General features: G+C 38.8%; 2 protein-coding genes and 1 long non-coding RNA gene across 7 annotated transcripts in view; 1 reads left to right on the plus strand and 2 right to left on the minus strand.

The window, feature by feature from the left end:
* The window catches only part of calcoco2 (calcium binding and coiled-coil domain 2), a 15,298-nt gene extending 8,065 nt beyond the window's left edge, over positions 1 to 7,233 (minus strand). Inside the window, exons 1-4 of one of the 3 annotated variants that reach the window (XM_039615968.1) lie at positions 7,169 to 7,233; positions 2,659 to 2,842; positions 2,475 to 2,577; positions 1,771 to 1,931 (exon numbers count right to left, since the gene is read on the minus strand). In XM_039615968.1, the coding sequence (XP_039471902.1) occupies positions 1,771 to 1,931; positions 2,475 to 2,577; positions 2,659 to 2,829 (435 nt within the window). In that variant the 5' untranslated portion in view covers positions 2,830 to 2,842; positions 7,169 to 7,233. Of the gene's footprint in view, positions 1 to 1,770; positions 1,932 to 2,474; positions 2,578 to 2,658; positions 2,843 to 3,328; positions 3,480 to 7,168 lie in introns of those variants that run through there. The other 2 variants (XM_031759380.2, XM_039615969.1) reach the window with 2 other exon arrangements.
* ttll6 (tubulin tyrosine ligase-like family, member 6) overlaps positions 5,547 to 24,745 on the plus strand; it is a 22,964-nt gene continuing 3,765 nt past the window's right edge. Inside the window, exons 1-13 of one of the 3 annotated variants that reach the window (XM_031759411.2) lie at positions 5,547 to 5,795; positions 10,729 to 10,878; positions 13,212 to 13,249; positions 14,056 to 14,174; positions 15,340 to 15,470; positions 15,852 to 16,008; positions 16,094 to 16,237; positions 16,512 to 16,597; positions 16,687 to 16,912; positions 19,783 to 19,961; positions 20,062 to 20,250; positions 23,943 to 24,102; positions 24,381 to 24,677. In XM_031759411.2, the coding sequence (XP_031615271.1) occupies positions 5,665 to 5,795; positions 10,729 to 10,878; positions 13,212 to 13,249; positions 14,056 to 14,174; positions 15,340 to 15,470; positions 15,852 to 16,008; positions 16,094 to 16,237; positions 16,512 to 16,597; positions 16,687 to 16,912; positions 19,783 to 19,961; positions 20,062 to 20,250; positions 23,943 to 24,102; positions 24,381 to 24,677 (2,007 nt within the window). In that variant the 5' untranslated portion in view covers positions 5,547 to 5,664. Of the gene's footprint in view, positions 5,796 to 7,341; positions 7,994 to 10,728; positions 10,879 to 13,208; positions 13,250 to 14,055; positions 14,175 to 15,339; positions 15,471 to 15,851; positions 16,009 to 16,093; positions 16,238 to 16,511; positions 16,598 to 16,686; positions 16,913 to 19,782; positions 19,962 to 20,061; positions 20,251 to 23,942; positions 24,103 to 24,380; positions 24,678 to 24,745 lie in introns of those variants that run through there. The other 2 variants (XM_031759413.2, XM_031759415.2) reach the window with 2 other exon arrangements.
* LOC120441357 lies at positions 8,003 to 24,459 on the minus strand. Its single transcript, XR_005614011.1, has 4 exons — positions 24,321 to 24,459; positions 24,134 to 24,201; positions 22,395 to 22,476; positions 8,003 to 9,214 (listed from the first exon to the last, which is right to left on the minus strand). It is a non-coding gene; the product is annotated as an uncharacterized LOC120441357 (long non-coding RNA).

The following is a 24,745-nucleotide window of genomic DNA, read 5'->3' on the forward strand; positions in this document are numbered from 1 at the left end:
TTAACTTCCTCACTAACCCTTTTCTTTGTAAAAATAATTGTCTTAGTCTTATCAACTGAAAATTTGAAGCCCCACTTATATGACCACTCATCAACTTTACAAACTGCTTCCTGCAGCTTCTTTACAATAAATTCTACATTCCTCCCTCAAAAAGTGAACATCCCACCCCACGCTCTATATCATTAAACACATGAATCATTAGAGAAAATAACAAGGGACTCACTATGCTCCCCTGAGGAGTCCCGTTCTCTACAGAAAACCTCTCTGAATAACTCTTTCCAATTCTCACTTGTATTTGCCTACCCTTTAAAAAACCCAAAATCCACCTATACATCTGCCCCCTAATACCCAATTTAAGGATTTTAATTAACAAATCTTCTCTCCACATCATATCATAAGCTTTCTCTACATCGAAAAACACTGCCACCACACACACTTTATTTATTTGAGCCCTCCTAACTTCATGCTCTAAACACAATACTGGATCCATAGTACCATAGCAAATCCACTTTGATATTTAGATATAAATCCTCTACTTTCTACATAATACATTAATCTTTAATTTATCATTCTCTCCATAACTTTACATATATGTGATGTTAAAGCTATCAGTCTATAATTACCTGGCTTGGTTCTGGCCTAGAGCTCACCCATCCCTGGCCTTAAGTACCTCTAACTGCTGATGGGAGTCAGCTGTACCAAACGGACGGCACCTAGGCAGGGGGGAGAGAGACCACACCCACTCCAGAGCAATTTCAGGAGAAGACCCTGCTAGGAGGCCCTGCTAGGGCCGTAACAGTCTTTTTAAAGGCTTTGTTATTAGAATGTATAACTTGTTTTTACCAGCTTAGACAGCAAAGCTTGTACCGTTTTCACTTTGAGTTTGTATATGCATCATCACAACAAAGCACCTACTTGCAGCAGGAAATGCCACAGAACTGGTTTAAATACTTCTCATGCGTTCATACTGCACATCTGGGCGTCTGTGGCTGGTTTCTGTCAGTGTGACGGCGTTCCAGATGAGTCTTTTACACTTGTGAGGCTTTGAAGGTGCTTTGAAGCTTGAAGAAGTAATTTGAAAGGTGGCGAGTGTAGGTGGGCAAAAGGCTTTTTTTTTTTCATGGCGTTTTAAATTTTTGATTCATTAACGTGTCATATGAAGCATCTTTATTTGCTGTACAGTCACAAAGCTGAGCTCCAGATTTTAAGACAGTTTTAAGGTGGTCTCCTGTTTTTTGTTTTTTCCTTGCAGCTTCATCATTTCTGGATGTCAGAAAACTTCCTACAGTTTAGTTACTCCAAATATAGGTACTTTTAGCTTTGTTTCCCACAGCAGACAGATTCACAAAGATTTTACATTATTTGAACGCTCCCATTTATCCAGCCTTTGGACTGGCACTTGTGAACCTCTGAGGCTGGGTTTGTGACAAATGCGTTATTCTTTTATTTGGCCTTACATACCTGACCTGCAGTTTGCAAATTAACGTCAAAGACCAGTCCTTCAACATCAAGCTCCGCCCACCATCTGGGTGTGATCTGTAACTCTGAGCTTTGCTTTGACATACATATCAACAAGGTGACGCTGCCATGGTTTCACCAAGTGAAAAATATTGCAAAAGTTATGCATCTTCTTCCTTGACGTCATCATCCTTAATTCCCTCTAATCGGAGTCTTGAAGCCCATCTCCAGCTTGTTCAACATCACATCACTCCTCACTACATCACCCTGGCTACCCTGCCGCTTCCTTTATGTCAGGTTTAAGTCACTTACCTGTGTTGTGATAACCAGGAGGTCGTCATCCGGGTTGCTCTCCAGGCTTTGCTCCGCAGGGCTTCGGAAACAGAAAGGAGTGCTGGCTCCTCGCACCTGACCGGTGCTGTCAACGTAGCAGAACTGGTAAAACTCGATCTCATCTTTTGGCAGGTAGTAATCTGAAGGAAACGGATAGCGAGATCTTGATGTCATATTGAATAAAAACTCAAAAACCCTAAAGATGCCAGAATGATAGATTTATTTTTACGTGTTCTTGTAAAACTGGCTAAAAATGGTTTCAGATTGACAAGTTAACAAATCAAATATCAAGAAAAGTTTCATTATTATGAAAATAAGGCTCTCTAAAAGCTTAGATTTTGGTTATATAACATATTGACTTTCTTGTGTGCAAAACATTGGGTACTTTCACCTCTTTGAGGCATAAAATATGTGGATACTTTATTGTAAAGCTGAAAAACTGGTGATGGATTGTTTGAACTCTAAACTTCTGCCATTTTAACTGGACAAAAAACAAAAAGAAAAATATGACTCTCGGGTGAAACCTGGATACACTCATATCTGTCTGTGCAGATCATTGTCACAGCAACTCAGGAAAAACAGATTTAATCCTAAACTGTTTGCATTTAAGACACAACTAGGGTGTACACTACAAACACAGCCAAACACATTCACCTGGAAACCGAAGTGAAAGCATTTCTTACCCTTAAAGAAAGCTTGCCTTGTCACTGTCTGTTCCCCAACTACATCCAGACATGGCTCCACCCACACAAAGGTATGATAATCCTTTGTTGTGGTCCACCCCACCTGGAAAAGGGTAGAAAAGCTTAAGGGCATTCTTTGATTTAACATTTATAAAAAGTTGAGGATTTAATTGATCCAGCCCACCTTAAAGATGCCCACCCAGTCCCTGGGGTTGGGCTGGAAGGCCGCAGTGAGGGTGTAGCTGCAGGTGACGTGGGTGGACGGTGGGTATGACTGAGGGATGTCGATGAACACCACCTGGGAGAAGGTGCGCGCCGAGTGGTCTGCTACCTCTGTAGCAGTGTCGCCCTCCATGCTGAGATGCAGTCTGCCAGAAAACATATAAAGGTCGATGATGAAACATTTCAGGACCCTGACAGATGAGAACAGGTGCAGCAAGCAGTCGATGTCAGAACAGAAAGCACCGGTGTTACAGGCCTCCTCCTGATGTTGTTGCTTATTTGCTTTTGCGCACTTACATTGTTCTATTCTTTGACTGTTTACGCTCCAAAAACGATCTGAAAATCAACTTTCCTACAACTAAAATGACTTAAGTGCTATTTTTAAGACATCCCCGTAGCCAGCCAATGACCTTAAATATGTTTTATAAACTTTTGAAGGCCGTAAACTCACGATAGATCATTAAAAAAAAAAGGAAAAAAAAAAGAAAGAAATCGAAAGCAAAACAGCCTAAAAGACCGCACCCTGGACTTAACCGACGTCTTGCACGCATACAAGATAAAAACTACAACAGAAACTCATCTAATAATACTAAAATCGCAGTCAGATGTTAGGCTAAACACATGAAACTCACATATTTTCTGTCAGTTGTCAGTACCGTGCTCCGACGTCTGCTGCTCAGGGAACTACCAGCTGAGTGCTGCCTTCACGTGCTCGTCGGATATTTGTTTTGCCAGCACGTAAACGTTACACGAACCTCACAGTGACGCAGAAGGGGCTTTTTTTCGGGTATGTCACGTAAGAGCTGAAAACAATCTTTTAAAACCTCATGCCTGGGGGGAAACCCAGAAAAACTTTTAAAGCTCTTTGTAGATGTCAGATATGAATGTTTATATTTTATATTTGTCTAGTCCTGAGGACCTGAATAGTGCTTAAAAAAATAATATTTATTTAAACAATAAATTTTAAACATTGTTTTAACCCTTCCCTTTAGTTCTTCATATTTTATAATTTGTACCTCCTCCAGGCTTTCTGAAGGGTCTTTCAAATTGGGTGCTTTTGCCCCGATTTTACTCCAGTCCTCGTACTTGATCATTCCTCATTTAGAGGAATGTTTTGTTTGTTAACCCACTTAACACTGACCTGTGACTCATTCAAGCTTGTAAGAAGCATGTAGCTGAAGTGATGAACCCATGTTGTGTCTACACATAACAGAAAACTAAGCAAAGAACCACTTTTAAACTGTATCTTTAGGCACTTTGTTACTATAGCAGAAACACATCATTTCTTGACATTTCTTTAGTTTTAGCTATGAAAAATACCAAAGATAAGTTTAAGAGGTGTAAAATAGTACTTGTGCATCGACAAGGGGCATATCTTATTGTGGTTTTCTGTATGTCCCTTAATTTGAGGAAAGTGGAAAAGTGGAGGGTAAAAGCAGACATAGCAGGTCTACACAAAAAAAGATCTATCTGGCCTTTTAGTTGATTCATCTACTATTTACCAAATCCTCATCAGAAATGGTCTCAGTGTAAGGATGGCTGTCAAGAAGTCGTGCCTAATAAAGGGAAAGTGGGAGGAAGGGCAGAGGCCTGCCAAATTAAACCAGAACTGAACTGAAATTCAGTGTTGACAGGTTTGATGAATCCAAATTTGAAATTAATGGACACAACTGTAAACGTCTACAACCATTTGTAATACACGGTGGATGCTCTGTCATGGTTTGGCGGTGGTGTTGGGATCTTGTCATCATTGTTGGAATTATGAATGCAGAGAAACAAGGTCAAATTTTGACTCACCATATAATACCATCTGGAAAGTGTCTGATTGGCAACAGTTTTATTTTTATTGTCAGTGGTCCCAGACACACAGCCAGTGCAGTAAGACCATACAAGGAAAGAAAAAACACAGAGTGAAACACCATCACTCATGGACTGGCCTCCATGATTCATGGTGCCCGGACCTCAGTATTATTGAAGCAGTGTGTGATCATTTTGACAGAGAACAGAGCTACAGGCAGCCAACATCCAAAGAAGAGCTTTGAATGTCCTTCAAGACACCTCGAAAAATATTCCTGAAGACTCCTTAAAGAAATTACAATAAAGCTGCCTAAGTGAGTCAAACGGTGTGTAAGAATAAAGGCGATATAAAGTCATTTTGATAGATGAATAAAAACTACGGGCAAAATGCAATAAAATTAGAAACACAAAACTACCGAAACAGTAAGACACATAACTTATAGTCAGTATGCACAAAGGCTTGGACCTCTTGTTTCAGATTATCTGTGAAGGCATTCTAATGATGGCTGCATCTTGGGAAATGTAGTCCAATTTTAAGAGACACTTTGCCTACAACTAGAGATGGAAACACAAGAGGGAGCCAGGCTCTTTTTCTGTTACATCTGGTTCTGTAGTTATGACTTTAAAACCTGCAAGACTCCCAACATTTTTTTAACTACCTCTTGTCATACTTTTTTAGAATTCAGTGGGTTTTCTTTTTTGCTTTTGCCACACTGAAATGTCTGTCTTTTACAAAACAACACCTCCTTCAAAATCCTTTTTTGCACACCTGCTGAACTACAAGAAATCCAATTATGGGCAAATGGCAAAATCAACTTTTTTGTGCTGTAAATGATTCTAACGTGATCCTTGAATTCAAAAGCCAGCTTGAAACCAACTAGATTTTTTTTTTTTTTTTTGCTTTGAGTACCTTAAAAACGATCAGAATTATACCGAAAATCTTCTATTATGTGTTGTGACTGAAATCTTTTCTCTGAATGCTGCAATAAAAAAATTAAAAACAAAACAAAGATTCACAGTATTTCACGCATGGGATAAGTGGTGCACCTGTTGATGCAGTTTTCCTCATCGGTGAAACAAACAACCAATCAGAGACGAGAACTCTCACACCCACGACTTGTGATTGGCTAAAAGTCTTAACAGGGTCTTCGTCTTCTCCTCAACTTCATTCATGTTTACATTTGTAGGTTTTAGGGCTCCTCGGTCCTCCCAGCCCAGACCAAGAGCACGACACGTCAGCAACATTAACAATACGGAAGGCTGCTCTTACTCACGGATAACAAGAGGATACCATATCCATCGGTAAATTCACATTTCGTTTCCCTTTTTAAAGCTTACTGTTACAGTTGTTGGCCGTTTGTGTAAAAGCGCTCGAGCTGGGGAGAGGTCGGCGTTCTGTTGCCATAGTAACAACACGTCTAGCGCCAAGCTGTGCGATCAGTTTTCTTTGCTTGACGTTTGCTTGATTTTAAAAGCACAGATAAACTTGTTTTTGGGTTTGTTTTTTTTTACTGCACTGGGAGGAACACTCGCAACCTATCAATGAAATTTAAATTTAGAGACGGTTTCGCTTAAAAATGGCTTGAGTATGGTTCCGAAAAGACAAGCTCTGTAAGCCTGTGCCCCCTTTCTGCGTGAGCTTATCTTCACATTTCAGGTTAAATTGAAACTTGAAACCATACAATACTGTACCTTAAAGAAAATTTCTTTGAAGTCTATCAATGCATTTTCTTTTGAATACTTTAAACCTTCAAAAAAATACTTTCTAAACGTTACTGTGCCTGATCCACGCTTCTTTGCTACAAGTATAATCTAGGTGACATTTATCAGTGGCAGTGCAGCATTTAAAAGATAATTAAAGACATCAAAATAGTTAAATTTGGTGTAATGAGGCAAAACAAAAATATCTGTATCTGCAAAGAGAAACAAAAAGAAGCTGAAGAAGTTGCAAAATGAACACAAATGACTAAAACCACATTATAACTAAAAAAGAAACCACAACAAGATTAGACAGCCTAAAAGGAAGTGCAAAATGATCATAAATAGCTGCAAAGAGACCAGGAAACGACTCAAAGTTACAATAAAGAGTTTGGAGTGTACTTGGTCAAAATATATATAGTGCTTATCAAATCCACATTACAAAAGTGCTTTACAGGAACAGCATACTAAAGCAAGTGTTGTGGGGAAACGGCATATGAAGACCAATCAGCTGTATGAAAAATGTACAGAAATTGTTTAGGAAATAAAAGATGCAACTTAGAAAGAAGTGACTGGCTTTTTTGATTTGATTTTCAGATTGTTCCAGAGACTCTTACTCTCATTTGATACGTAGGTCAAATCCAGCCCAGTGGATGGGCATTGGTTTTTACTGAATGTTGTGTAGGTTATTGCTAGTTTTGCAGGCCCCTTTACTGACAAACTGAAATAATACGCTTCTGATAAGGAATCACCCTAAAGCTTTTCATTGTGATAACAGCAGGCTGACTGAAAATGGAAGAACTCTTTATCCTTTTTGTATTGTAAATGTATGGACCAGAATGTATGTATATGTATTTCTTTGGTTTTATTGATCCACTAAAATTGGCTGCATGTGGCAAACAAACAAGCAGTTAGACACCCCTGCATTAAACTATAATTTCCCATGAGACTCCCACACACACATATCAGTTAAATACCTGGAACAACGTGTGCAGTCACGACTCGTCAGTTCAGTCGCTTGAAGCTTAGCAGTAGATCTTTAAAGCATCATAACAAAGGCAGGACATAGATAAGTGAGTCTGGAAAGGTGTAAGATGTCAGCTGATTATTAATTAATGTTGATTGACTGATTAATCAAGGCATCTGATCAATGCCAGCTTGTAGCCTCACCAGATTTTGTGCTACTCTTTCACCTCATCATTATTGTCCAGGCCTGTTATGCCTAATTAAGACCTGTTCAGCAGCAAGGTACAGTGTCGTGTTTCTACTTTTTATTCTTCTTTGCCAAATGTTTGGCCTACATCTTCTCTTCTGTCTTCATGCTCCGGTTGAAGGTGCTTCGTTTCAGCTTGGCCAGGAAGATCGATGTCCAGCCTGTTCACTTACACCACACACTGCCGCAGCTCTTTTCAGCACAGATTTAAATTTAACAAGTCGAGGTGTTGAAAAGCACTTCTCCTATTTCACCGAACAAATGTCAGGGATTATACCTCTCCACTTGCTCCCCACTAAGAGCTCTTAATCTTTTCAGGAGGGATTGGGTTTTTTATTTTTTGTCCCCACTGTTTCTAATTGGTCACCAGATCTGCTGCTTGAGTCAAACTAAGTAAGTCAATCTGAGCTGATGATACAAATCTGCTGGGGGGGTTTTAACCAGAGGTACAGAGATGTGGCTCACCTGTTTGCTTGTTGAGGAGTGTGGCAGTGTCTTAAGAAGCACTTGAAGCTGAGATCCCTGATTCAAAGAGGTGTGGACAAAGGGGGAGCAACACCCTCTAATATCGATGACTTCACCAGTGTAGGTAAGTAAAAACTTTATCAAGGGATGATGAGACACTATTGAGCTGTCAGTTTATCAGATACACTGACATAGAACTGAAAACAGTCAAAAGCAACAGGTTTTGAGTGCAAAAAGCCCAAACATTAGTTGTCATTCAACAGAACCACAAACTTCACCTTAGAAATGACAAAAACTCAGCAGATTGTGCCAAGATATGTCTAATCATAATCAGGAAAGGCAAACTGGGGTGGTAGATTGCCACTCTCAAGGCCTCAGGTCTATGTCAGGGTGATGGACAGAATCATGTGTCCCTTGGACAATCCTTGGATTCAGGATTGCAGTTCAGCCCTATATCCTCTCAGGGCTGTCTCAGGGCACATGGGAGTTTGCCCAACCCATCTATGTGAGTTTTGTAGGAAAAGACATTCAACCACATGCCTCTTTGTGGGTTGTAGTTTTCGTGAGGTATTCAACCTCTGTTCCACCACAGTAAGAGCTTGGCTTGGATTAAATAAATCAGACTCATTACCGTGGGTGTTGGACTTCACCAGGGCTTCCCTCTTGGATTTATTAGCTTGTGCAAAGGATATAGACTTAATTTTGCATTTTTATTAGTTGAACTGCATTGAATTTACTTTATTTAAACAATGTGATACAACTGAGAAAGGTTTTTGCAGCCTGGTGCATGTGTATATGTGAAAAAATCCATATGAAGTTATAATTCTAATTGTTGTATGTTTTTTCTATATATACTTTTTCTCATTTACATTGCATTACATTAGTGTCAAGGTTTAGACAATACAGTGTATCCCCTCTAAACACTGTGCTTAGTGTTGCATGGTTTTAGTGCCAGTGTGCCATGTCAAAGTTTAGTCTGACACTGATGTTGCGTAGTGATAATTACCAGTTAAAGTCCCACTTTACTGGAGCATGCCATTGTTTGCTGAGGATTGAGGGCACAAAGGTGCTATTTATGTACCTGCTGTTGTTGAACACTGAAGGAGAGCCTTGGAGAAATCCTTCACGGGGCTGTAACCGTATCCGGGCTGAGGTCAGTGGGGTGTTTCGAGCCAGTGTAAAGCTCACAGTTCAGGGTCAGGATTATCCAGATCATTGGATCCGAGTGCTGTTACCTGGCACCGTAACCTCCCACTGTGTACCTTTGGTGTCCCTCTTTAATACCACCAACCCGCAGTATTCTGTCACGATCATTACCAGGAGTTGACTTGAACTCACCTTGACCCTGTAAGACACCAGACAAGAGTCAGAGGCGAACGGCTGAGACGCTGCTGTGACAGTGACTGAGTTCAGGTCAGAATGCAGAAAGATGTTTACAGAAGAACATGTAAATAACCCGAGTTAAGACCAGTACATTGTCTTTGTATATTTCACACAAAGCCACACTGATAGGATAGAATTATCTACGCTAAATGAATCGTATATTGTATACTAGGGACTAATTATAGACAAAAGAGGTGTGTACTATGAACCAAGTTCAACGTAGCAAGGCTTTCTTTCATTGGCTTTCTTGAAAAAAACAAGTCAGAGATAAGGTTATCAACAGTTTGTAACCTTCCTGACTGTTTCAAAATCGTGATTAAAGTCATAAAAACGACAATCTGATTTTAGTCTTATATTTTGAATCTTTATGTATTGTAGTTTTTTTTTTTAATGTTTGAATTTGACATTTGGCTGTCTGGTTAAATCCTAAACTTTGAGTAATTTAAAAGGTGTAAACCCTTTTAAATGTACAGCAGGAATAAAGTAAATTATTATTATTATTATTATTATTATTATCTTTATTATTGTTATTTTAGATCTGATAAAAACATTCAAAATGTTTGCTGATTGCTTTAAATTAGTAGTAGTAGTAGTAAATAATTTTCCTCTAAAAGTTATGTTTCTATTCAGCCTCTCTGTTTTTATTATATTTCCCCTATAGATTTCAGTTCAGGATTCTCTGAGTGCCATGTCTCTCTGCTTATACTTGCAGTGATACCTGCTACTTATATAAAATTACAAATAACTTTAGTGATGTTTATCTGGAAGAGTGTATTGTTGATCATTTCAGTGTGGTCATTTAGTAAAAGTGCTTTTAGGCTCGACAGTTTCCTGTCAAAAAACTTGATGGTCAGGGTGATCGAGACAGCGAATGGTGCTTTGTGCTGCCTTTCTACTTCCAGTCGAAGGCAGGATGTTGTTGAGGAGATAAACTGTATAATATAAAAAGATAAGTCTGTCACTTCAACAGGGAAAATGGGGAAGGGATAAAAGACAACATCTGAAGAATGAATAGACTGAGATATTTTCACTTGTGTCCATGTATTGCTTCCTGACACCACTTACGATGTGTCTTTTTAATATACGTTATAAAAAGCAGTAAAAGTAAAAAAGTGTCACACTTTAGCACTTCTGCTTGGTATTAGGATCATTTCCCCTCACTGTGGCTGTAGTATTACCCACTCTCTGTATCCGTACTGCCACAATAATCCTTGAATGCCGGCCTGTGACAGCACGCTGACAGCCAGAGCACTCACCTGATGAGAGAGATGGAAACGGAAACATGATTCCACGCGTGCACTTACAGCATGTAGTTTGTTCTATTTGATTGAATTTCATTGTGTGGCTGTTTGGCACATACCATTCAGAATGAGAGATATGAGTGTTGGAAAATGGATCATTTGTCTGTTTGTGTCACAATTTCATGAGGTTTGTGGCATGCCTTGCAGGTCAGCTGAGCATATGTTTCTCATTCAGGATGGTTCTACCTCTGGACAGCCCAGAAAGAAACACCGACACATATAAATGTGAGCAGCAGGGAGAGGGAGAGGAGAGCGAAAGCCAACCTGAAGCTTGCAAATGCATGCTGCAGCCCGTCAACAAGCAGAGAAGGAAAAGCAAGAAGAGGTACTTTACAGCTAGAGCTCATCCATTTGTGCGATGACAATTCTGAAAAAGTTTGAACACTATATAAAATGTGAATACGAGCAAAATGCAATGTTCTACAAAGATCATAAAGCTGTATTTTATTCACAAAAGAACATAGTGTCAGTTCAACATCAAGTGTTTGAACTGAGAAAACGTGCCATTTTTAAGAAAAATATTAGCGTTTTTTGAATTTGATGGCAGCAACATGTCTCAAAAAAGCTGGTAGGGGGCAACAAAAAGCTGAAATATATTCTCAAATGAGTAATCTTTCCAGAATGCAAATATTTAATGAATTTTTTGACTATAATTAAACAGAAGAGAGAAACTTTGCATTAAAAATATGATAAAATGATACCTTTGAAATGTTGGGTTAATTCTTTTCAAAGTTTTGTTAAGTGGGTATAACTCACTATTCTGTAAAAGTGGCTGCTTTGGCTCCTCCAACCAGACAAAATTCTTTCAAAAGAGTGTGTCTGTTATTCAAATCACACTTCCAACCTTAGATGGGTTGATAGTGAACCTATGAGTTTTTAAGATGAGAATAGTAATAATTAAGAAGTGTCAACTTGGTAACTAAACTTAAATGTTAATTTCCTTATTTTTGTCATGTGTTAATGTGTAGACAGGGTGCAGACTCAGAGGCAGGACTGCACTCAAAACAGCTTTTAATACAAAAACACCAAAACTCAGACTAAACAGGAATTAATTATATGGACAATATATGCACAGGAAGGAATCAGGGCAGAGAGGAAACACCTGTGGAACACGGCTGAACAGAATCTAACTGATGAGAGACACATGAGAAAAGGGACTGTCAAAATAAGACATGAACCATAACAAACTCAGAGACAGAGGCCCAGACAAGACGCACAAACTTGACACAGGAACAGAGTAACAGAACGCAGAGACATGACTGAAAGAGGACACAAGACTAATCTGAAACAACTAACAGAGAGAACAGACAACCACAGAGACAAACCACAGAGAGAGATCACAGATGAGGATAACCCAGTATTACAAACTAAACAAAGAAGATAAACAGATACACACTATGACCTTGACATGAAAGTGGACACAGACCAAAGTTAAACAAATACAGAGACAAAGACTGACTTCTCACAGATACAAGACAAGGAACGGGTGACACAAGAGTGAAACTAAGGACCGAAAATATAAATAACAAAACTTGGAAGCACAAAGAAAGCAACACTAAACTCAAAAGACAACATGTCATGGAACAAGAAAAAATCCAAAAATAAACCAAAAAAACATAAAACACATGACCTAAAAACCTAGGATCCTTACAATTTTGAGTGTGCAGTAATTTAGAAGGATCTCACATGAACTCAATATAAGTATGTGATGCTAAAAAGAAACATTTAACAACTAATTAGCTTAAATAGAAACAGGTGGTAACATGATTGGGGTGTAGAGAGAGGCTCACCTCAAAAAAGCGTGTCTATAAATTGTGATACAGATATCAGAATATTGTTACGGTCAACATCAACATTCGATGCCTGTGTGATCTTTGGACCCAGGCAGCACTGCCTTAAAAACAGGCATGGTTTTGTCATTGAAATACACAGGCTACACAGGCTCAGGTACACTTCCAGAAAATACTGTCTGTGAACACAGTTCACCGTATCATCCATGAATGGGATTAATCCATATGCCACCTATGTCCGTTAAATTCTGGATCCCTTTTTTTAATAACCCAGCTGTGCTTGAATTAGAATATCCCCAGAAATGTGCTCTTAGACTTCCTTCCATCTTACTTTGTAATTTGAGTTGCAACAGCAAAGCCCTAATTGTGCCAGAGTATAATAATCTTTTAATCACAGTAATGTAAGCTCTCCCTTGCTCTTTGCCAGTATAAGAGTTTGAAATCTTATTCTGGGTTTTTCCCTTGCCAAGTATAGCATAACAATAATTTTTCCCATTTACTGAACTGTTTGTCATTTATTTCCGTTGAGAGTGTTTGGAATAGATATAACACATTTGATATGCTTTCAGTGTTCTATTGTGAATAAAATATGGATTTATGAGACTTGCAAATCATTGCACTCTGTTTTTATTTACATTTTACACAGCATCCCAACTACTTCAGAACTGGGGTTGTACTTTTGCTGTTATCTCCCTTTGCAGGTATATTAACCGCCAAGCACCCTGTCAGTTAAGATTCTATAACACGTATTGGAGGCTCTTAAGGTCTCTTTTTCTCACGTATCCTCATCGTTCGGGAGAGCAAAACGAGGCACTGTGCAGCAAAGCAGATGTCTGTCCCTCTTTCTGTCTCTCTTGTCTTTCAGATGACTGTGGATCAGCCTCACCAACTGCAAATATGAAAGTGGTATGTCTGCTAGACATTACTAAATCATAAATGTCCAATTTCAAGTTGTTTATAGCTAGACAAGGCTGAATACAAATACTACAGATGTCAAATAGATAAAAGCATGTGGACAAGGCTTTTTCCATTTGGATCTCTGCTGTAAATCCTTATTTTCATCATATATACTCTGTTATAGAGATGCATGATCATATTGAGCGAGGGCAAAATTTCAAATAATGAAGTCACAATGCACCAAAACTTCACCCTGATTTCATCAATGAGTGTTTAGTGTTTAGAGTTTCAGACAGCTCTAAACACTCAGTTTCATATTTTATATTCCTCCTCTCAGCGTGAGCAGGGAAATTTCAAATCTGCTATTTACCAGGGGCAGCCAATCAGAACAATCATGGCTGAAAGGTTTCAGGAGGTTGATTAACTGAGGGGTCACACAAGGCTCAATATAAAATAAATATATAAAATCCCAAATGTGAAGTAATCACATGGTTACTTAACAGACTTTGTAAAACACATCAAATTCACACAATACAAAACAAAAAGGTTCAGTAACGGATAAAGCATCTAATAACTGCACAGTAAAATATCACCTATAATCCAATCCTACTTTTAAAACTGCCAGGAATAAAAAAAAAACATCTAAATAATAACGGTAATTTTATAAAGTTTGTCTCACTCTATGTATTTTATTTAAAAAAACAGCTTTTTTTACAATACACTTTAAAACACTGTACAAGCAGAGAGGGGCCTCTGTTTGCCTGTGGGAAACACGTGGAGCGCTGTTAAGATGCTAAATGTTTGATTCGTCACAGTGCGGCGAGCTGCTCGTAGATACGGCCTCAGAGAGGCGATGGACGGTGAAGATTGGACGCTGTTCTGGACCGACTGCTCTGTGTCTCTAGACCGTGTTAAGGACATGAAGCGTTACCAGGTAATCAATGCACCTAACTGACCTAACACCTCGATCACTGCCATCATCAGAAAAGATTATTGATGCTTCATATGATTATCTATTAATTAAATGTGTGATTGTATTTGTGAAGCGGAAAATTCATCTGTTTCTTCAAACTATGACATTTTTCTAAATATCTTTACCAATGAAATGATGATGCACATGTCCTTTTTCAGTCCATGCTTCAATTTGCCATCATATTGGGTAATTCAATGCTATTATTATTATTCGATAATATTATTTGGGTTTCTCTTGTGTTGTCAAAACACTTCTGGCCTGTTGCAGCATGGATATTACACCACTGGAGTTGTCCACTGGTGCCTAGCACTGGGACGTTGGTAGCAGTTGTGGGGTGGGATCTCTGTGTATCAAACTTGTTTAAATGATGTGATATCACCCACTATTTAGTGAAGTCTTGAGCTGAGTGTTTTTACCATCAACAGCGTGGTGTTTTTAAACCAGATGTTACAAAAAGCCATGGACACCTACGAGCTCACACACTTGGGATTGTTAAGTTATAATTAAGGTTTTCTTCCTTTATGATTGGAATGGAAAGATACTTTGGGTTGTTCCTCTATTCACAGGGGGTCACCGCAGCAGGTCACTCTGCATGTTTGATTTTCTAGATGTTTTTCTTTGTGGTTGGGTTTTGTGTCTCCTTTTGGGAAAGCTTTCACTTGTTTAAACCCATCCCAAAATGGTTAACTGAGGTCACAGAGCGATGAAGCCAAGGACTGTCTTCTCATAGATTTCTGTTCAGGCTGAGGTCTGTTTGCAGTGAGAGTCATCACTCCCTGCTGGCTGTTAGAAATAATGCAGGTTTAAGGCACTTCTGCACAGGGTTCACTTTTCAGGCTCTGGAGCTACATCTACTGCATCTGCTACACTTTTAGGTGTGTTCTGCTGGTGCTCAGTTGGGATCGGGGGAATTTGAAGTCTAGATCACAGATGTGAGCTCTTTGCCATGTTCCTCTTGATATTTCTGATCAATATGTCTGAAAGCAACAACAACATAAATGCCAGGACCTGAAATTCCAAGCAAAACACTCCATGATCAGTGTTTGTGATTTTAAATTGGTGACTGATTGTTAAATATATATTGTTGGTGACTGTCCTGTAATGCCGTGTAAACCTGTCTTTGCAGAAAATAAACCATTTCCCAGGGATGAATGAGATCTGCCGCAAGGATTCTCTGGCCAGAAACATGAACCGCATGCTGAAGCTCTTTCCCAAAGACTACAACATCTTCCCCAGAACATGGTGCCTTCCTGCAGAGTCAGTCTGCACTTTCCACTCTGTTTTTTCCCCCCCAAAAAATCTATTTACATTTTTGAAAACAACTACAAAATAAAAATAAGAAAGACCAAAAAACCCAACAACCCTCTAGTGCACAAATTCAACAAAACAAACAGAAAGAGGAGTTTTTGGTTTTTTATTATTATTCTGGCTCTAAATCTTCCACATATTTTAAAAGGGATCCCCAAACCTTTTCAAACACGTCTTATGTATCCTTCAGTATTAGTATAATTCTTTCTCATCCAGTGCGTGACATTAGATCTGTGAGGTTTTTTCGCCTAAAACAATGTTGTTAATATTTAGGCATTAAAAAGATAATAGGTTCACTCATCTGTGTTCATCCTCTCTATCTCACTGCAGTTACAGCGACTTTCATGCTTACACCAGGGCCAAAAAACACAAGACGTATATCTGTAAGCCTGACACGGGTTGTCAAGGCAAAGGCATCTTCATCACCAAATCCAGTAAAGACATCAAACCTGGAGAACATATGATCTGCCAGGTTTACATCTCCAGGGTGAGCAAACAGGTGCAACACATGCAACACCTGGAAAAAAACTCACAGTGTATGATGCTTTTTCTGTTTTTTATGACCTCTTCAGCCTTTCATCATTGATGGGTACAAGTTTGACCTGCGTGTCTACGTGCTGGTGACGTCATGTGACCCGTTCAGCATTTTCATGTTCAAGGAGGGGCTGGCTCGCTTCTGCACCACAAAGTACAGCGAACCAACGCTCAGCAATGTGGTAAGAACTGTTAAAGACGGACTGACCGGTGCCAGGGCTGACTAATAGAGACACACTTATTTAGGTCTCTGCATGCATCTGTGGAAGTAAATCTATGGAGGATTTTCAGAATAAAAGCCCCAAGTTAGTGATAGGAATTTTTGTTTTGTTTTGTTTTGTATTTTTTTATATTTTGTATCATATTTTATTTTATTTTGATTTTATTCATTGTTGTATACCTGTTCCTGTGAGTTTAATTACTTGAATAAATTGTAACTAGTCTCTCTAACGTTAGGATGACGTGTGTATGCATCTCACCAACTATTCCATCAACAAGCACAGCGAGAACTTTGTCCGTGACGAGGATTCTGGGAGCAAACGGTGAATACTACTCACACTGAAGATGGTGCATGATGTGGTACATCACTAACGCTCTTTAAAGACTGCATGTTTATTGTTGTTCCGTTCAGAAAGCTGTCCGCCCTGAACAAGCTCCTGGAGTCCATGAACTACAGCACAGAGAAGATGTGGAGCGACATCGAGGACGTGATCATAAAGACTCTGATCTCGGCCCATCCCATACTCAAGCATAACTACCAAACGTGTTTCCCCAACCACACCACCGGCAGCGCATGCTTTGAGATACTGGGCTTCGACGTGCTGTTGGATCACCGGCTCAAACCCTGGGTGCTGGAGGTGACAGACCAGTTACACAATACTGTAAAACAACCATAAATGTGATTATTAGTCATTCAGCCTCACTTTCTCATGTTCTGGAAAGCCTGCTGTATGATTCTTGACTGAAAGGTTAGAAAAACATTATGGTCTATATTCTCTGTCAGCTATCTCCAGGTCTTTACTGAAGCTTTATTCCATTAACTAAAATATCAGCCTAATGGAAATATTCTGCATGTGTTGTACTAAATATAACATTAATTCGTTGTCTTTGGGTCTTTGGTAACCTGATTCATGGACATGTTTTAATCCACAAATCAGGACAGTCTCTCAAGTAGTCTATTGGGATGCTTTTGGGTTTTTTTACTACTCATATTTTTTTTTAAAGTCAGTCTTTTGACTAAATGGCCTTTATTTCAGGGTTCGTACGGGTGCTTGAAATCCTTGATCCTTGAATTCTAATGTCGTCTTTTCAAGGTTTGAAAAGTGCTTGAATTTCAGATGTGGTACTTAAAAGTGCTTGAAAATGTAACTGTATTTCGTTCACAATAAATAGCTATCTGATTGAATTGTTTTCTTATCAGACAGAGAAATAAAATGAGACGCAAAAGCAAAATTTCCCCGCCTGGGCTGCCTTGCGTCTGTTTCAATATGTGACCCCGCCTCTCCCTCGGACAGTCGGGGATGAGTGCGCTAACATACCTGTAGGTTGCTGTTTTAATGAGTGTTCGCATGATAGGTGAGTCCTAGTAAATAATTTTCCAGTACGCGTACGTTACACATGCTATTTTTAAAAAAAATTATGATTATTATTTTGCTAGCTATCAAACTCGCTGGAGAAATGATTGAAATGCACTGAGTGTGATGCAGTATGGCAGCGCTATTACGGAATATGCTGTGAACTTAGCTAACATTACTTAGCAGTGATATGAGTTAATTTACTCAAGTGAAAGCTTTAAACATTAGCCCGATACGTAACTAGCTAACTTAAGGCTTTCTGATTAACCCTCTGGGGTCGACGGACCCAGAGTCTCCATTTCAACTTGAGTCGAACGTGCGGACTTCAAGCTATATACCAGTTTTTAAATTGTGTTGATAGGTCACGTAAAACCGATGTTTTTTTGGGGGGGGGGTTTCTGAATAAAACAGTGGCGTTTACTCCGGGAAGAAACGGTAAAAACGGCGTTTTTATGGAGAGCGCTAGCAAACACGCTTGTGAGTGAAAAAAAGAAAAAACACTCCTTTCCTATTGGTGGAAAAATGTACCATGTCGACCAATCAAAAAATTATACGGCAACGTGGTATTTGGTTGTTGGGAAGAGAGAGCGAGTGAGCGAAAAAGAGAGAGAGAGTTTTGAGATTTGTGATGTTTATCATGTTTGGAGTCTCAAGTTAGTGTGTTGTCTTGTGTAGTGTAGTCGTTTTGTTTTGTTTTGTGTGTCAGTTCTACTAGTGAACGTCACAGTTGCTGCAAAAAAGCCACCAAAGGCAGATTGCAGAGTAAATGCTGAGTGACACACCTGCTGTCAGACCTGCAGGTTTATCCCTGTGCTGTTCTCATCTGTGTTATAGTGGACACAAACTAATTTTTGGAGTTGCATAAATAATTTGTGTGCCTTCTTATTTGATGCAGCACAGCTGATTGTTCTGTAAATAGTTTTGAATGGTTATATAAAAAACGTCTGAGCCTTGGCTGCATTTTTAGGTAAATAGTACCATATAACTTTGTTGTTTGCAAAACTTGTTCATATTTTTTGAAAATGTCCAATTTTTATTTGCATTTCAAGTTATGAAAATGATTCGTTAAACATGCTTGTGGTTTTTACAGTCAAAAATATCACTTTCTACTTGTATTTTAAATTTTGTCTCAATTTAGATAAATTGTACTGAGGTGATGCAAATTGAAACATGCATTCTTTTTTTTGGCGGGGGGGGGGGTGCTGTGCTGGAAAAGCTTAAAAAGGGACCTTGAAAGTGCTTAAAAAGTGCTTGAATTTGACCCTGAAAAAAGTGTACTAACCCTGTTATTTATTTTTATTACCTATTGATTTAATTAAGATTATGACATAGTTATGACCAATTCTCTCGCAAAGATTTTTTATGACAATTTCAAGTGGAGCTCAAATATGCTTTTCCTTATTTTCTGTCATCTACAGATAGGGACCGAATTATTAGTCCCCAATAAAAATATATTTTTCTTTAAATATTTCCCAATGTTAAACAGCACAAGGAAGTTGTGAAGGAAGAACAGTTGTAAAAAAGCTTTTATAAACATCCTAATTTCATTTTGGATGCTTACATAGTTTTACTTTGCATTATTAAACCCTAATGCTAATAGTCGGCTGTGTGTCCTTTTTGCTGGATAGCAGCTCGCATTTGTTTGTTGTAGTTTCACATCCAACTCCTAAACAATCCCAGCCCATTCTTCAATGGTCACTCTCCAAGCTTCTTGAGATTTGTTTGTCTTCTGGGGATGGACCTTGGTCTTTAGTTCACTTCACAGATTTTCAGTGTGATTCAAGGCTTTTTTCCAGGCCAGTCAATAACGTTCCCTTTGGTCTTCTGAAGGTAGTTCTTTACCAAGATAAGAGCCAGATGAATGCTGGGACACGTATAAATGACACAAACACATCTGATCCCAAACAAATGATAACAGTCAAATTCTGTAATTAAAAAAACAAGAAGGTGTATGTTTGTATTTTTGGAACAACAACTGGGTGTGATGTCGACATTTGCATTGTGCCCTTTATGGATCTTGAATTAACAAAAAAGTTGGGTAAACTTTAAATGGCGAATCGATTAAGTTAGCTTGAATTCAACCATATTTGTTTAGACCTAAGCATATATATATGTATGAAAATGTGTATGTTTCTGAATATATTTATGTCCAGGTGAATCACTCCCCAAGTTTTACCACTGACTCCCAGCTGGACCGCGAGGTGAAGGATGCTTTGCTGTACGACACTCTGGTTCTCATCAACCTGAGCGCCTGTGATCGTCGTAAGATTACTAAAGAGGAGAGACGCAAGGCGAAGGAAAGGCTGGAGCAGCACCGCTCCAGAGAGGCCAGGTACGGTGAAGAGAAATGGTGTGAAGTTTTCCCAAGGTCACACACACCACACATCTGTAGTGAAGGTTAGTGTTTCCATGTGTGTGTATTTTATCGGCAGGTCAGAAGAGCTGCGTCAGTGCCAGGCAGCCACGGTGAAGCAGATGGAGAGGTACGAGGCCAAACACCTGGGAGGCTTCAAGAGGATTTATCCCAGAGAGGGAGGGGAGAAATACGACAAGTACTTTAAACACAGCAGCTCGCTCTTCCACGAGACGGCGGCATCGAAGGCCAGAGAGGAGTGTGCCAGGTACCTGCAGCACGCTGTCAATACACTCAGTACAGTTCAGCAAAGAGCAGGTGCTGCGAGTTACGCACAGACGGTTTCTGAAGGCATCCACACAGACACAAAGAAATAAGTAAAATAGAAAAGAAAGCAGAGGGAGCACTCCAGTGCAGGGAGAATTGAATTATTCTGCCCAGTTTAACATAAATACAGACACTTGGGTAATAATAATAATTTTTACTCATACAGCAGCACTTCTAACATTTATACAGGAGAACTAAATTAACATCTCTGCTGTTATTTAAAGGGATAGTACAGTGAGAAGAATATATAATATTAATCATAAAAAGACGACAGAGATCGCAAAAAGCTTAAATTTCTAGCTTAACCTGTGTGAGGTAATAATTTCTCATCTTGTGACAAGTGGTAGAAAAAGTTATCTGATTAACAAGAAACTGTAATTAAAGCTGTTTATTCATAAACTATTCCTCCTGTTTTGGTCATTTTTAATACTAACCAGCCCTGCAGCGCTTTTTCAGATACTTAATTCAGTATTTAACAGTGAGTTGAACCAAATTCTGTAGTGGACACGAATTTTGGTGACCTTTAAATTGATAATGGGCAACGTATGTTTTAGGTGACTGTGAAACAAATGCAATCAGGGAACATCACATCACATTCGCAGGGGATGATAAGATGAACATAATAAATAGAAACATGTAAATAATTGTGATTTATCATAAATCTTTTTAATCGCTCCATGTGTGACGATGTTTTGTTCAGACTGGCTCACTCAGTAGGTACTAGGTTACATACAGACGTAGATGCATACATAGGCTACAATCATTATTGCAAGATATCTCCTCCTTACAACTGATGCATTTTTATTAATAATTTACATCAAAAATGCAAAAAGAGTCTGGATCAGGTTTTTGTAATGTGAAGATCCAAATCATAATAAGCTTAATATTTTGTGATTTTGAATTGTTTGCTGGTAGATTTTATGAGCTCTGGGAATTAATCTTTTTTTTTTTTGTATTTAAATTTCAAGAAGTAATTTCACAAATTGCTTGACTGATAAAAAAAAAACAACCCTTGCATTAAATACAAAAATGTAATATTTTTGTAAATCGGGTTGCTGATTGGTAACAAAACACTGGACAAGTATTCAAATACGCAGTGTGCTTACTTACTGAAATCTAAATTAAAGATAAATTGTGATATTTTTTTTTTTTTCCAATGAAGGAAAAGGAATAGACGACATTTTAAATATTTTAATTGGAACGTTGCCTAAAAAAATGCATAGCAATTCATTCACTATGATGAAGTTAATTTAAAGAATTTTTAAATAATCAAATGAAAATCTTATAACATGAGACTAAAATGTGCCCCTAAGTGGTTCTCTGGTGACCTTTTTAAGAAAAATGTGGCTGCATATACATAAATATAACCTTTTAAGAATGTAGCTTCATATATTTTTGTAGCTTGCGTCAAAGTATTTAAACCCAGTTTTTCAGAGTTCAGTGTGAATAATGAGAAACAGGTTGTCATGACACCAAAATTGAAAGACAGCTAGAGAAAGTAATCTTATGTTCACAGTGATTGCTCAAAGTTGTTTCTGAGACCATTAATGCAACTGGGTCCTAGTTTCTATTAATGTTGTTTTGGTTCCCTAGTGTATTACTTGTGTTTTTTGTTTAGTTATAGATTGCTTTAGGTGTATAAGTTCCCTTCTTGTTCCCTCAGTCTCTTCTGTGTTTTTTTCTCCTTTTGTGTCTGCTTTGTGAAGTCAGTTGTCTTTGTTTTTATCTTTTTGTGTGTTTGTCTCAGTTTTAGGTTTCCTGTTTTATTTTTCTAGTCCCTTGTCTTACGTGCATTATGTGTAGTTTTGCTTCCCTTTGTCGCATTAGTTAGAGTTTGTTCACCTGTGTCTTGTTTACCCCAGCTGTGTCCTCTCTCCTTAATTACCTCATCTGTGTTTGTCTGTAAGTCCTCAGTGTTACTCAGTTCTTTGCCATGTCCTCCTTATCCCATGTGTTCCCCTTGGCGACTCCCTTGTGAATCCCTCGCCGCTTCTCTACATTAGTGTGTATTCTGTATTTTTGTCCTCAGCACTTCCTTCCTTAGGTCACATCTCTGACTTAGGAGCATTTGGGTCTGTCTCTTACCTCCGCACAGATGAATCCATGAAAGGCTGATGCAGAAAAAAGTTGAGGCCATCTCAGTTTTGATTTGTTGCTCCTGTCGCTCCTGAAAATGATACGTAGCCAGTCACTTCTTTGCCGGTAGTGTGATCACACTCAGCTGTACATGCAGACATGCCTCAGGGTGATTTAATATGTGCAAACATTACGGAATAATTGAACAAATTGAAGGATTTAAACCTGTCCTAATAAAACAGAATTTAATAGTGCGTAATCCTGCCACCAAATTATGTGCAGTCATGGAATAAATTTCCCTTTAAGACGCTGATGACACTCCGCTGCATGTGCCTGTAATTCTCACATTATTAAATTAAAAGGCCTGTGTGTCTGCCATGAAAAACTGGGTGTCACATCGTTTCCTGCTTCTAACTATGATTAGCCAACAGTTTAGATAGCAGTTTGATCAAATAGTAGAGATTCTGGACAACTATGATTTCTCAAACGGCAAGTGTTTGTCGTCGTGTTCGATCCTGCTCTCTGCTGTGATCGAACACGACGAAGAAATCTCCACGACCGCCTGTTTCCACCTACATGCTTAAATCTGCTCTGCTGTATGCTTGCTTTCATGCAGACTTCTCAGATATTTTCTAAAACAGTCTTCACTTGTCTTCATGACAGTTTAGTTGTTCTTGTACAGCAATGCCATGGTCTGTGGAGGTTTTTAGTCCAGTTTTCTGGTTTCTGTTTATCGTTAATACGCTCAGTCCCATGTTTATCTCTCTGCGATAGATACAACTTCAGCTTTCTTTGTATTTTGTAGTTTGGCTATTCCAGCCTCCCCTATGTCTCCGTGTGAGTCTTTCACCTTCTTTTGTTATTTGCTGTTTTATTTTGGTAGTCATCCTTTGTCTCCTGTGCTTTGTGTTGGATTTTTATTCCTCCCCTGTGATTGTGTTAAGTTCCTGTTTCCTGCATTTCATGATAAAAAGGAACCAAATGCACGATGAATGTATATCTAAAAAGCAAAACTGTAATTGCTGATTCCACCTAAAAACTAATCTAAAAGTCTAAAACAAACATCCTGTCTTTTTATTTATTTACTTAATAAAATAGAAATGGAAGATGAGGAAACTAAAATGTAGAGACAACAGAGTGCATCATGGAGAAAGTAGGAAAATGTGAACACTGAAAAATCAGTTTCAAAATAAAATACAAGACGGGAAACCAAAATAAGATGTTCTCTGCATTTAAAAAAAAAAGAAAGAAAAACAAACTAATAATAATAATACAGTTAAAAGAAAATGTGGATGAGATTTATCAGATTTAACCTGTGATTCTACAGAAGTGATCACTGGAGTTAATTTAAGTTTTTATTTATTTATTCAAAATAAGATTAATGGACTCGTGAAGGGATCCGAGTTTCTTCTTCTACACTCAATATTTGTCCTCTGTTTAAAAAAAAAACATGTAAAACAATGGTACCATAATAAAGCTAAAAAGGTGATTTAATTTGTTTAAATACTTTAAATTACTGCCAAAGTGGTGTTGAAATGTGTGCTTTTATTCTTTTAGGCAGCAGCTGCAGGAGCTGCGTCTGAAGCAGGAGCAGAAGGAGCTCTACCACAGGACAGGCCGGAGGAGAGACTCGCAGGGGGAGACTGCAGGGGAAGGAGTCAAACCACGAAGGGCCCCATCAGCGCCGACCCCCATTTCTAACTGCAACCCAGCATTGGTGAGGCTGTGTTTGAAGATGCAGTACCCACATGTAACCACAAGAGGGAGACACACAGCTTCAGTCCGTGATGAATGGCTTTGACTCTGCGGGGTCTTTCTGTCAGAGTACAGTTTAGATTATCTAAATAATATTCCTGATCATTTTATTCAGTTTTAAATAAACAGATTTTATTTTCAGTGCAGCAAACCAACGATATTCTCATATATTTTAAATACCTGTATATACATTGAAGCAATAAAAACTACTTGATATAAATGTTCTTTTTCCCCCCCTAGCCTCCTGTGTCCAGCCCATCAGCAGCTCCGGAGTCTGCAGAGGTCCAAGAAGAGGAGCAGGAGCATCTGGATAAGGAGGAGGAGGAGAAGGTGGTGGAGGAGAGAGAGGAGGAGAAAAAAGTGGTATTAATAGGCAACCACGAGCAGCTCAGCGTGCCGTACCAGAGGAAGAAACTAGTGCAGGAGCTCGGGGTGGTGAGCCAGATCCAGCAGCTGCTGCAGGGCCACAGAGAGGGAGGGGGAGCAAACGACTGCTGCTCCCAGCAGCAGAGAAATCATCAGAGGCAGCACAGGAAGGTAAGACCTGACCACCAGTTCATGCAAAATAAATCATATTTCTCATTTATTGTGAGTATTATTAACTG

This window comes from Oreochromis aureus, linkage group 8 (assembly GCF_013358895.1).
Source record: "Oreochromis aureus strain Israel breed Guangdong linkage group 8, ZZ_aureus, whole genome shotgun sequence".
Lineage (NCBI taxonomy): Eukaryota > Metazoa > Chordata > Actinopteri > Cichliformes > Cichlidae > Oreochromis > Oreochromis aureus.